Source organism: Echeneis naucrates, chromosome 1, assembly GCF_900963305.1.
Source record: "Echeneis naucrates chromosome 1, fEcheNa1.1, whole genome shotgun sequence".
Taxonomy (NCBI): Eukaryota; Metazoa; Chordata; class Actinopteri; order Carangiformes; family Echeneidae; genus Echeneis; species Echeneis naucrates.
In genome coordinates this window covers 4,214,966-4,226,829 of record NC_042511.1, presented here as the reverse complement: position 1 = coordinate 4,226,829, position 11,864 = coordinate 4,214,966, and the positions used below count along the sequence as shown (strand labels likewise).

The 11,864-nt window shown below is 40.7% G+C and overlaps 1 protein-coding gene across 5 annotated transcripts in view; it reads left to right on the top strand.

The window, feature by feature from the left end:
• Positions 1-412: 412 nt before the first annotated feature.
• sh2d3a (SH2 domain containing 3A) overlaps positions 413-11,864 on the top strand; it is a 16,520-nt gene continuing 5,068 nt past the window's right edge. The window contains exons 1-13 of one of the 5 annotated variants that reach the window (XM_029497903.1): positions 413-564; positions 883-974; positions 1,092-1,209; positions 3,038-3,099; positions 3,240-3,400; positions 8,502-8,535; positions 8,679-8,795; positions 9,153-9,296; positions 9,655-9,947; positions 10,033-10,118; positions 10,869-10,988; positions 11,062-11,219; positions 11,313-11,513. In XM_029497903.1, coding sequence (XP_029353763.1) covers positions 885-974; positions 1,092-1,209; positions 3,038-3,099; positions 3,240-3,400; positions 8,502-8,535; positions 8,679-8,795; positions 9,153-9,296; positions 9,655-9,947; positions 10,033-10,118; positions 10,869-10,988; positions 11,062-11,219; positions 11,313-11,513 — 1,584 coding nt within the window. In that variant the 5' untranslated portion in view covers positions 413-564; positions 883-884. Of the gene's footprint in view, positions 565-882; positions 975-1,091; positions 1,210-3,037; positions 3,100-3,239; positions 3,401-6,138; positions 6,352-6,387; positions 6,683-7,744; positions 8,324-8,501; positions 8,536-8,678; positions 8,796-9,152; positions 9,297-9,654; positions 9,948-10,032; positions 10,119-10,868; positions 10,989-11,061; positions 11,220-11,312; positions 11,514-11,864 lie in introns of those variants that run through there. The other 4 variants (XM_029497914.1, XM_029497932.1, XM_029497923.1 and 1 more) reach the window with 4 other exon arrangements.

Genomic DNA, 11,864 nt, shown 5'->3' with positions numbered 1-11,864 from the left:
CAGATAATACAACCAAACACAGGTTGACAGTTGGTCAATCAGCATGAGTAAACTGATCTGTTGTGTGAAAAATGGACCCTTTAAATCACCTCAAAAAAGGCCTGTCGCTTTTTATTTGAACACCAGGCGTCAGTCTAACACACGTCACCTGCTTCTTTGCAGCTACTGTATCTGCAGACAGACAATCAGAAGACACACCACCATGCATGCATGCATCCATGCCTCTGACTTGACATGTTGACAGCTGCTGAACAGTCTTACACTTTAACACTCATACCCCTCCCCACTTCTTGTTTTTCTGAACTCTACCTCTCTCTCATGGCATGCCCCAACCTGTGCTCTCCGCCTCTTAAAAGCTCATGCTAATTCCTCCACAGTGATTTGTTGTCCTCTGTGAGGGTACTGTGCGACCAGTGCACAATCTGATTGGTTTTTCTGAGCAACCCAGCAAGTTTGAGGGGGAGCGGGCTTCCACTGTTAGCACAAAGTTTAGTGAGAGATAGGTTAAATGACAAGACTGCATCTTAGATTAGAGGAACTGAAAAGCAACAAAGCAAACAGAGGGTAAGTTCAATAATAATAATAATAATATCAGGGAGGTGTTATGAAATAGAAATATTACGAGGAGAAATAGAGAAGTAAAACCCTAGAGTGCCTCAGTGGATCTGTAAACAGGTAGGTGTTACATACTGTTGCTGCTGCAGTGCAAACAGTGCAATGCCTCTGCTTGTAAGGTTGATTTCTAAAAGTAAGCTGGTCTTCCTTTCCTCTTTGAAACAGTTTGGTTTTTATCTGAATCTTGTGCACAGAAAAAAAAAGCATGTACAAGCATGTGTGTGAGAGCATGTGTGCTGGTATGTAATCAGCAATTCTTCTGTTCAGACATGAATAATCGCTCCATCGCCTGGTGGCTTAGACAGATCGGCCTGCCACAGTACACTAAGACACTAGAAAGTGAATATTATGGTCTTGAGGTACGTGAACGTGCAAACTGTTCTACCTTATGTTTGTTGATCTCTCCTCTGCTGTACATATCAGTCTTTCTGGTCTTCAGTTAGTGTCTATTCTCTGATGGTGATGTTTCTCTGTAGGGCCTGCTGAACGTTACCGATGGAGAGCTGAAGGATGCAGGGATTGAGGATGCAGTACACAGAGAAACCATCCTGAGTCAGCTTTCCCGACACAGACAGAGACTGGACCCACACTCTGGTGACACACACACACCACACGCAAGCACAAACGCACTGACTGATCCAACATTTGCTGAATAGTTTCTATCAAACAAATGGGATCATATCACTTTGTATCGGGTGTAAGGCTGAATTACCCACCTGGCAAAGCAAACCGCCAGAGCACGGGACTGTGGGATCACTGTTTCTTTGCGGTAATGAAACTGAAAAAAATCCTGCAGCATCAAAGCACATTATCAGCAGAAAAGAGCATTAAGGCAAGTCTTACTCATCCTCACGGTAGTCCTTTGTTATAAGACCTTCAGTATTTCAGTTTTGTGTTTATATATATTGCATAATGCATATTAATGTTTGTTTTCACATACAGCAAAGGTGGGAGGATGAGTATTATTAAACATTGTACAAAGGGAGAAACAGGGCATTAACAGGGACTCAGCAGATAAGTTTTAACCTAAGAGGCCCCACAATTTGATTATTTTGTATAATGCTTTGCAAACATTTACATCACGTCATGGCACTGATATTGTGGGAGGGATATAAAAAAATAATGTTTTGCCAGAAATACTGAATATCATAATCATTTTGATTTTTGATGTTTATAGATGTAGGAACATTTCAGAAGTTTTTTTTTTTTTTTTTATGATGAATGAATGGAAACTACATGTCAGCTTTAAGTCCCGTCTTTCATACTGTAGTGTTTTGATCAGTGTCTACACATACAGGTTCTTCATAGGTCATACTCACATGTTATTTAATCAAAACAACAGTGTATTGTGTTGCCTTGTCGAGGAAATAAGGTTGTACAAAGTCAATGCTTGTGTTAAATAGCCATTAAAGACAGCCTGTGTTTCATGGTCAGTTAACCTCTCTTGGTGGAAAAGAGGTGATTGGGGATAAAACATGAGTCATGGAAGATGTGAGTTTACGTTTAGGATTTAGAAACTCAATAAAACCTTGTCTGAATGTGATGTAGTCCATGAAGAAGGGCCTTATTTGGACACGCTGTAGGTATGATGTGTTGATCGGGTTAAATGTGGTCAGCAGGAAGGATTCCTTCAGGACTGAGTGGCATTGCAGCGTTAAGCTGTATTGCTCATCACTCTTTTCCAATCTCATCAAAAATGCTTCTGGCTCAGTCTCACAGATCTTTTCCCCACAGCTGCCAAGATTTCTATCACAATACGCAGCCATATTTATAATTAAACATACCCTCATTAATACTGTTACCGATTTTAATCATGACCCAGTCCTAGTTCCCGTACACATGCTGTCAATTTTATTTACAACAGATTCTATTTACATGCTCATTTTAGCTTATGATTAAAACTTGATTAGTTTAATCGAGTTGTTCAAGTAATTATGTTTCTGTGTGACATGTTTCTCAAAGAACCCAAAATATGTACTCTTTTAGTCCTCCATTTCTATTGCCATTAGAAATAACCAGTTTCTGTTAATGCTTAATTCATGCTTCATGTGATAGGCTTATTTATCAACTGAAACCCTCATTTATTTTGGAAGTTTACAAGCCTACTTTCCTTAGTTTAATTCAAAAAAGATGAATGTGAAAATCTAAACAGTAAGACCTGAAGGAATATGCCTTGTGTGGTACTGTATATTTACATACATTTGCCCTATTAGAATTAATAGTTTGGGTAACGTGCTGAATGAAACAGTTTATCCATCTGACAAATTGTACTTGAAACTGTAAAACACATTATATCTTGTTTGTTTTGGCTTAATATTTAAGACAAAGGGTTATTATAGCTCATCTCTCTAAGTTTCAAGGTAGTATGCATTTTTACCAAAATGCTGAACTATTTCTTTACGATGTACTTCCATCCCCTCAGCTGTGCAGGTCATGGAGCGCAGGGTGAGCCGAAAGTACTCCCTGGGATCGTCTATGGACCTGGTGAGACCACAAAGTTAGAACCAATTAGCATGACAACACAGAGATATCCTGAAAATCGTTTTGTCACATTTTTGAATTTAAGACAATTCAAAAAGCAGAGCCAGGAGCCACAGCATTTAGGTCTCTGCCATATCCTACAGGTGAAGACCCGGAAGGATCTGTTCCGTCAAAGTTTTCTACCCCGCCTCCACCGTGCTGACAAAAAACACCGCCTGTCTGTCTCATGCTCACAACTGCGCCCTCTGAATGAGGACAACAGTCACATTAGTGAGACAGACCACTGTCAGGACAGCAAACGCAGGTAAGCCAGCCCCTTAGGGTGTCCTGTGTGGGTCTGGAAGAGAGCGATAATGGTCATTTGTGTGTGCAAGGGAGAGAGAGAGAGAGAGAGAGCGAGAGAGATCCAGATTTCTCCAGGTAGTTTACATATGTTGGCTGATAATTAGCCAGTGCCTTACAATGTCCAAGTCAGAATCTGTAAACTGAATTAAACGCTTTAAAAAACCCAAACAAAACAACATTGCAACCTTAAAGTACACTTTTATCAGGAAAGAGCAATGACTAACATAACAAACAACACACCTTGGGACTTTGATATTCTGGTCACTCTTACTCTCAGGCACAAGTGACAAAGGCCAGTGGGGGTTTGTCTGGAAAATTGTTCATTTTGAAACCCAGAGCAGTTTAATTTTCAGTATCAAGGGTCAGACCACTTATATTTACAAAATGTTTCCATGCTGTTAAGCTACGCAAATAATTTGGGTTTGGGTCAGCTGGTTTTCTCAGCAACAAACAAATCTAAATTCCTCAATATATCAGCAGTGAAGAGAGTTCACTTTTAGGTAGTGAAACCACTGAAAATTTGCATTTGGCACTGCAACTTGTCTCACTAGAAATAATGTTAACAATTCACATGCACGCATTTCAAAGAGCCATAGGCCTTAGTGTGAAAGCTTTTCACAGAAGCTACTTTCTGATGGATACCTCCATAGGTCAAGGTGGCTGCACAAGGTCAAGATTTCTAAAACGCAGCACATACAACTTAACCTTTCTGCATGTCTAAATATTGTAATTAAGGATGTATGTTTTTGTAATTTGGGTAAATGCTAAGCTCTTTAAAATAATACAGCTTTTTAGTGGCTTCTTGTTCAGTGGTGTTAAGACAATTATATATTTTCTCAATACGGCTATTTTTCTCTGCTGCTACCGAAACAGAGTGGAGGTGTAGTTCAGTTTGTCTGTGGTGCTTAAGCAGAAAAAGAAAATAGAGGCTATTATTATTATCACTATGTATTTCTCTCCCTGTTACAGTAGATTGGTCCACAGAAGAATATTCAAAACACTTTTCCTTGGGACCACACTCTCTACCAACCATCTAATCTCTAATCTCTCTCTAAAAACTCGATGACCATAAATTGTATTTGATTATGGACCACTGGACACAGACACATAAAACACCCCTCCTCCTTATGCAGCTGCAGGCGCACAGTCTCTAAAGTGCTGCTATTGGGTGAAAATTGCATATATTTTGTTAGCACTGGAGATGTAGAGAGACCCTCGAAGTTCTTTACCAACACTCCTGCTACAGCATATCCACACTGAAAGTCTTCCTCACAAACACTACGTAGCCAGACTATCATTTTCATGAGTGATTCATCTGCTGATTTTCCTTTCAATTAATACTTTGGATGAGGAAATACTGACAAATATGCCACACAATTTATTTGCTTTGCCAAGGTTATATGTGCCATTTTTGCTTTAGAAGATGGCATAAACAACGAGAGGATTGGGGAAGGTTTATATATTCAAAGCAGAACAACCCAGCTGACAACATTTAAGAGCTGGCTGAAGTCTGAGTGTGCACTGAGCAGGTTTAACATGAGCTAGAGCTAAGGAGTAAAAACAAGAACAAGTCTTGCCTACTTTTGACTCAGCCCCCAGACATAACAAAAAATATGAATTACTGCATACAGTGGCCTCTCACCAGTGCCAGATGTTGCTTGGTTTGGTAAAATAACCCCTCAATAAAACATGTAAAAATCTTTTTTTTTTTTTTTTCCCCGTCACATCCATGAAGAAAAAAGGACTTTCTTCATTCCTCTTTGAATGCAACAGCTGACAAATACTGAAAGTGCACAAATGGAGGGTGTCAAGTTCGGGCAGATCTCTGTTGCTTTGCTGTCATGTGGTGAATGCTATAAACCCCTGAGGTCCTAAACCTCAACTGTCTCAATGAACTACATGCTTCTCCTCTCTGATTGGCTGAGACACACCTGCAGCCAGGTAAAATAACTGATAAGGACACCTGGTCTTAAGCAGAAGGGAGAAACATATGGAAACTGTTTAATGGATTACTCAACTGACAGAAGGCTCAAGGGCAACACTTTTTATTTAAATGAAAGATTCTTAAAATAAAAAAAGTAAAAAGAACTTCTGATAGGCTTTTTTTTTTTGCATATTTATATACACAATCATTGTCTAATGATTGATAATAATGATAATTAAAATCATTTCAGACAGCAATCTCAGTGTTGCTTAATGGGATTTTCAATGTAATTTAGCTAGCCTAGCTGACATTGTCTTAAAAAAGTCTAAGAAATACTTACCAACATTAAGACTTTAAAAGTAGATATTGCCACAGTGTTTCTCTAAAGTCCAGGGGAACGACATGAATGTTATTTAGGGGGCTAAATAATAAATGAGGGAATAAAATAATTTTTTAGACAACTGGATGATGTGGGGCGTTTGAGGACCTCAGGACAATCCAACTTCAGTCTGAGAGGAGCTCTGATTAAAGGGATGGCAGATGTTTTGTGTTGTTGTTGTTGTTTGTTTGTGTTGTTGTTTGTTTTACCGACACATACCGCCTGCAGCTAACGGCCTCATATTCCCGACTGCAGCCAGGTGATGTGTCAGCTCAGCCTGTGTCAGTATCCGAGGAATGCCGGGCAGATAGCAGTGTTGGAGCGCCGGGGCCCGGGGCGGGGAGGAGGAGGAGGCCGGGGCGGAGGAGGAGGAGGAGGAGGCCGGGGGGGGGGGTGCGGCGGCTGAGGAGCCAACTTGTGGGAACTCGTCCGAAACTGTTGGTGCTAAATGAGGAGAGAGAGAGGACCGGAGGAGGAAGGACTGCGGGCTCGTCCCAGCTGTTGTGTAGAAAGATTTTTGGACCACAAACCGTAAACCGAACTTAAAAACTAATTAATAAAAACAAAAACATGGCAGCGATCCGACGGCCGTGAAGCGGACAGGCAGGTAGGACCGTTGGCGAGAACACGCGAAAACTTCGTTAATTAACGCGAGATGTCCGATCGCTGACGGTTGATTGAGCTTCGGCGTCCTTCGCTTTTATCCACTTTTATTCACTTTTCTTCACTTTTCATTCGCTTTCACTCTCCGTTGTAGACACAAAGAGCTGTTAAAATGTCGATTTTATTGTGTTACCTCTCGCGAACGCGCTACCTGTTGCACAATCTGTGGGAGTTTAGACCCGAAAAACAACAACAACAACAACAAACAACAAAACAAACAACAAATGACTTCGCAGTAGCATTTAGCTGTTAGCTCTAAAGTGTGTGTTGATGTGGTGAGTAATGAACAGCAGATTTGGTGGAGTTTGATTCAATGGCCTGAAACATAGTTCTGGTTTCATGTTGCATTTCACAATACTTTTGCAGTACAGGTGTTTGAGGCCAACGCCCCTCAGACAGGATGTTACGCTGTCTCACCTCATGACGGCATTTTGCATCAGATTTATCACGACTGTGTCCAGTAATCCGATTCAAAGGCTCTTCCATAAGTTTCCAGCGTTTGGCTTTAGTTGAAGGATGTTTGGCGTTGTTGTCATTTTGCAGGTTTTTCTTTGTGACATTGTGTTGCATCTCCATAATGTTCTCACTCACTCAGTGAGGTGAACTGATGCTTTAATGGCTTTTTAATGCTCAGTATTGTGGAAGTAGCAATGCATGACACAGAGGTGTTGGACAAAGTAACAGACACACCTGTGTGTCTGTTACCATCACCATGCACCATCACAAATCACAGCCTGCAAAATGTTTATACAGTTAAATCAAAAGCTCCTCCAGACAAAATGTTTATGACAAGAAAAAAAAAAAAGCAGTTCGAAGATACAACTCTGAGCAGGTATATTTCACAAAGTCTTTGGCCTTTCTATACTTCACATGATGTCTTCAATAATTAAGAAAAGAACTGACAGATTTGTCAATAATGAAAACAAGATTACTTGCATCCCTCGTGCAGAGAGGAGCAACAGAGTATTGAGTCATGCCAATGTTTATTGTAAAACTCAATATCAAGTGTAAGTTCGAGCCTCACTAAGGTCATCTTTATATTATTTAGATTTGCATGTGGGAGCTTTTTACTGACATAATTTACAATGGTTATCATTTTTTTAGATTGTTTACATTATTTTGAGACTTTGTGTGATTAAGTATCTCTTAACAAGAAATGTATTCCTGGCCACATGATGAGGGCTTTTAAATAGGATTTATGTATTTCTGTTAGGAAATGAAATGGAAATACTTTGTTTTTATTGGTTTTTGATTTTTTATTTTTTTTTTTTATGAGATTTTTCAGGGGTTCGTGAAATTTAATATTAGTTATGTGGAAATATGATTTTGGTTTCAGCTTGTTTATAGGTCATTGGAGATATAGGACATAGTCCTTTTTTAAAACTACTTTAAATCTTGTAGAAAATAAAATTAACTAGCACACTCCATAAATGTGGAAAAAGCAAATAATTTTTAAAGCACATATTCAGTGTTGGGAAGGATTTCCACTTGTTATTTTTTCCTTCTTTTTTTTTAATCCAGCTACAGGGACAGGAAAAGAGAACCTTGTGAATTGTTTATAAGTGAAGAAGAGTTTCATTTAACAGCCTCCAGAATAATTATTAATAAAACTTTTTCAGTCAAACCTTAACGTTATAACCATAATGAGTTGAGAAATTAGTGCCCAATAGATTAGTATAATAATGAATGAAAATGCATTTATTTTGTTACAGAGGATGCTAATAGTCATATTCACGGTCAAGCAGGGTGAACAAGAAGCCCTCAAAGCAACTCCCACTGTGTATGATCACAGTGGGAGTTGTTCAGTTATTGAGTTCAGCGCTGTTGTGGTTCCTCTGAGCCGCTCATCTGTTAGCCTTGTGTTCACAGAGGCAGGAAGGTGGAAGCTTAGGGAGGAAGGAAGGAGGGAAAAGCAGGTAGGCTATTAAAAGTCCCTCAGTTTGTCTGGTGTTAATGACAGACCCAGACCTTGGCCGTGGCCTTCCATCCGTGTACTGTTCATGTTCAGAGGAAAAACATGGTGCTGTCCTCAGTGGCTCCCTGGGGTTTCATTTAGTAAATCCAAATCACCTCTTCTCTCTTGTTTTTCGACAGGAGGAGCTTCAGCGCATACTTCAGCCAGCTGAAGGTAATAGGCTAAACAAACTGCCTCCCTCACACTTACCAGCTCTTTGTTGCTACCTTTTGTCTATATATTTTCCTTCATATTCCTGCTTGTACAAAATATGAGTAACTGTGGTCTTTACTTGGCTGCTGCTGTGTGCGTTGTAGGTTTTTGGTGGACGGAGAGAGATGGACTCATTGAAGAAGGAGCTGGAGGAAGAACTAAAGCTCAGTACCGAGGACCCAAGGAGCCACGCATGGTACCATGGACCACTGCCTCGAGAGGTGATCTATATCAATATGCCGTATTCACTGTATTTTCACTTATCCAGACAAATGAAAGGAAAACGTCTGTATAATTAAATGTAAAGTTGGAGATAGCAGCACACTGATGAATTTCTTGCATTAGCTTGCATTTGTCTTTCATATTTGCACCCAGTAAACTGGCACCTAACAGTATTTACCATACAGACATGTAACATTTAAATCTCAGTAAGAAAAGTCAACACTGTCGAACTGTTGATTTAATCTAATTACACTGTGGCCAACTGACAATGGGCCTAAATTATCTACAGTATGACATCAACACACACACAAATCTCCATGCCAAGCTGACCAGATTAAACTTCTGTCTTTTTCCAGACTGCAGAGTCTCTGTTTGAGAGGGATGGAGACTTCCTGGTGCGAGACTCAAGCTCAGCCCCTGGTGACTATGTTTTGAGCTGCTTTTGGAAGAACGGGCCCATGCACTTTAAGATCATTCGAGTGGTCCTTCGTCCCAAAGAGGTGCGAATGATTATATTATTCAAATCATTAATTCGAACAAACTGTACTTTTTTTTGGACATATTTAGCTTGTACTTCATATTTAGAGGTATTCTGATCCCATGTTATCCCTGGGTAAGTAAATGGGATCAGGCAAAACATGGACAGAAATTTTTCAAAGTAATGCAGCATATACATTTTAAGATCAGAAGTTTTTTTTATTTGGAGGGGGTGCAGTGCCTTTGGGTCGATATTGTATCTTCTGCAAATCCTGACCTCCTCTAAGCTGCAGGCTACGAAATATTGGAGTGTGAGCATCTGTGAGTGAAAAGATTCCTTGAAAGCCTCTCCATGAGTGTGCTCTTCCATCTGTGTGACAGGGATACTCTCGGGAGCTGTTCCAGTTTGAGGAAGATCGTTTTGACAATGTTCCTGCTCTAATCCGGTTCTATGTGGGCGACCGTCGGCCCATCTCCCAGGCCTCAGGTGCTGTGATCTTTCACCCGATCACACGGACCCTTCCTCTGCGTGTCATTACGGAGCAACATCTGCAGCCCAAAATTAGCCGCAGAAGTAGATGTGCAGGAGGGGAAAATCAGAGTGATCGCAACAATAGGCGCAGCTTAAGCGCTCCAAACCCCGACACACTGCAGGTCATCAATCCACTGCTAAGGTGGGAAGAAGACTGTGCATAAAGACACTACATATGCAACAAATACTAATGATTATGCTCATCCATTTAATTTTATCTGTGGCAGGAGTGGAAGTCAGCCTGCTAATTTGCAGAACGTGGGACGGAGGCCTTCACTTCAGTCAGCACAGTCTGACAGCAACCTGCGAATTGGTACATCATGAAAAACAAGCCACCTATACACACGCGTGTCTGCTACTGTTAACACTTAATGTGCAGCTGTGTTGTGATTACTTGTTACTGCAGATATACACAATGCAAATCTTCATCAATAGTTTATTTCATTGTCATGTAAGTACTCTCCACCTAAACGGTGTGTTATTTGAAACAGTTACAGAGGATGGTTTTATCTGCAAAAGAGACACAACAAATGAGGAACAGCCTCCTCTGCTGCAGGATCAGGCCATAGTGTATCTCAAAAAGGATTTTAGAAGTTATGAAAGTTGGGATCCAAACCTTTTATTAAAAGAACTATGAAGGGAATGAGAACACCTAATTGCTCTCAGAGGAGGTCACTCTTCAAGTGATTTTAGGAGATGGAGGGATTCTGCTGGCTGAGTTGGGTCATTTAATTTGATAGGTGCCTGGCTAGTGGCCTCTCTGCTGGCATTACCGCTAGACTGATCTATCAGCGGGTATAAGCTTATTGCAGTTATGTATAACTGGTGTATGTCAGCTGACGACTAACCCGAAATTGTGGCACAGAAATGCCAACGTGGATGTCAGGACTTTTGTTTTCATCTAAATTTAAAGGGTCCTATTCAACGTTATTTATTTCTTGAAAAACAAATCCTAATGATTTCATCCAGTATCCAGTTAGATCTTTTGAACTCCAGCGATTGTGAGCCTCACAAAACCACCTGGTTTATTTCCCCATGGGTTTTGTGACTTGTCTTCATACAGCCCTTCCACAGACCACTCAAGCAGAGCACACCGGCTCTGCACCCATCTCTCCAGTGTTTCGGACAGGCAGTGAACCCCTGCTGAGCCCACGGCCACGCCACACACGCCCCTCTCATCCAGGTAATATACATCCAAAAGTAGATGGGCATCGCCTTTCGAGCCAAGATATACAACTCTCACTCTATGGCTGCAGGAGGTGGTGTAACTCTACGAGGTTCAGACGGACAGCTACACCCCAGGGCTCCTCCTAAACCTCTCAGGGTCTCTACTGTTTTCGGCAACACGACACAACTTCCTCCCACCAACTCAGACAACGATCCCTCCTCTTGTTACACTGAGCTTGTCGTTCAGGTAAAAAAAAAAAAAAATGCAATTCACTCAGAGCTGAGTTATATTTTTCTTTCTTTTCTACCATTTGTTTCTCTATTTTGGGAATTGATAAAGGTGCCGCAGTCACGACGGAAAGGCCATGTGGACCGACTACGTGCAGAGGAGAAGTGGCAGAGCCGCGCCCGCCTCACAGAAACTTCCTTTGGCTTCCTGGAGGCCCAGAAGAATGAGGCATCGTCACAGCTGCTGTTCGACAAAGAACAGAAGAGTAATACAGCAGAGGAAGAAGTCGACTGGCATTTTGAGCGGCCACGCGTTAGTATTCATGATAGTCACCTCTGTTCTAAGTAGATATCGAGTTTAAAGTCAAACCATCTGGACATTTTAGTTTTAGTCAAATAGTTTCCAGGCAACTGCCAGTTTCTGCTCGTTTCTCTTCATTTTAAATGAAAACCGAACTTGTAGGAGTTGCATAATCCATCATTGTGCTGTCAAATATGCAGTAAATTTGGGCAGAGCTGCATAGTATTGTTTCCAATCATTGTAGATAGCTCCAATAGTATAGCTGCAACAATTATGATAATCAATTAACTTTTTAAAGAAATGTTTTAACTGCAAATGAAAATAAAATAATTAAGTGGTTATAACCCATGAAATTCAAATTTT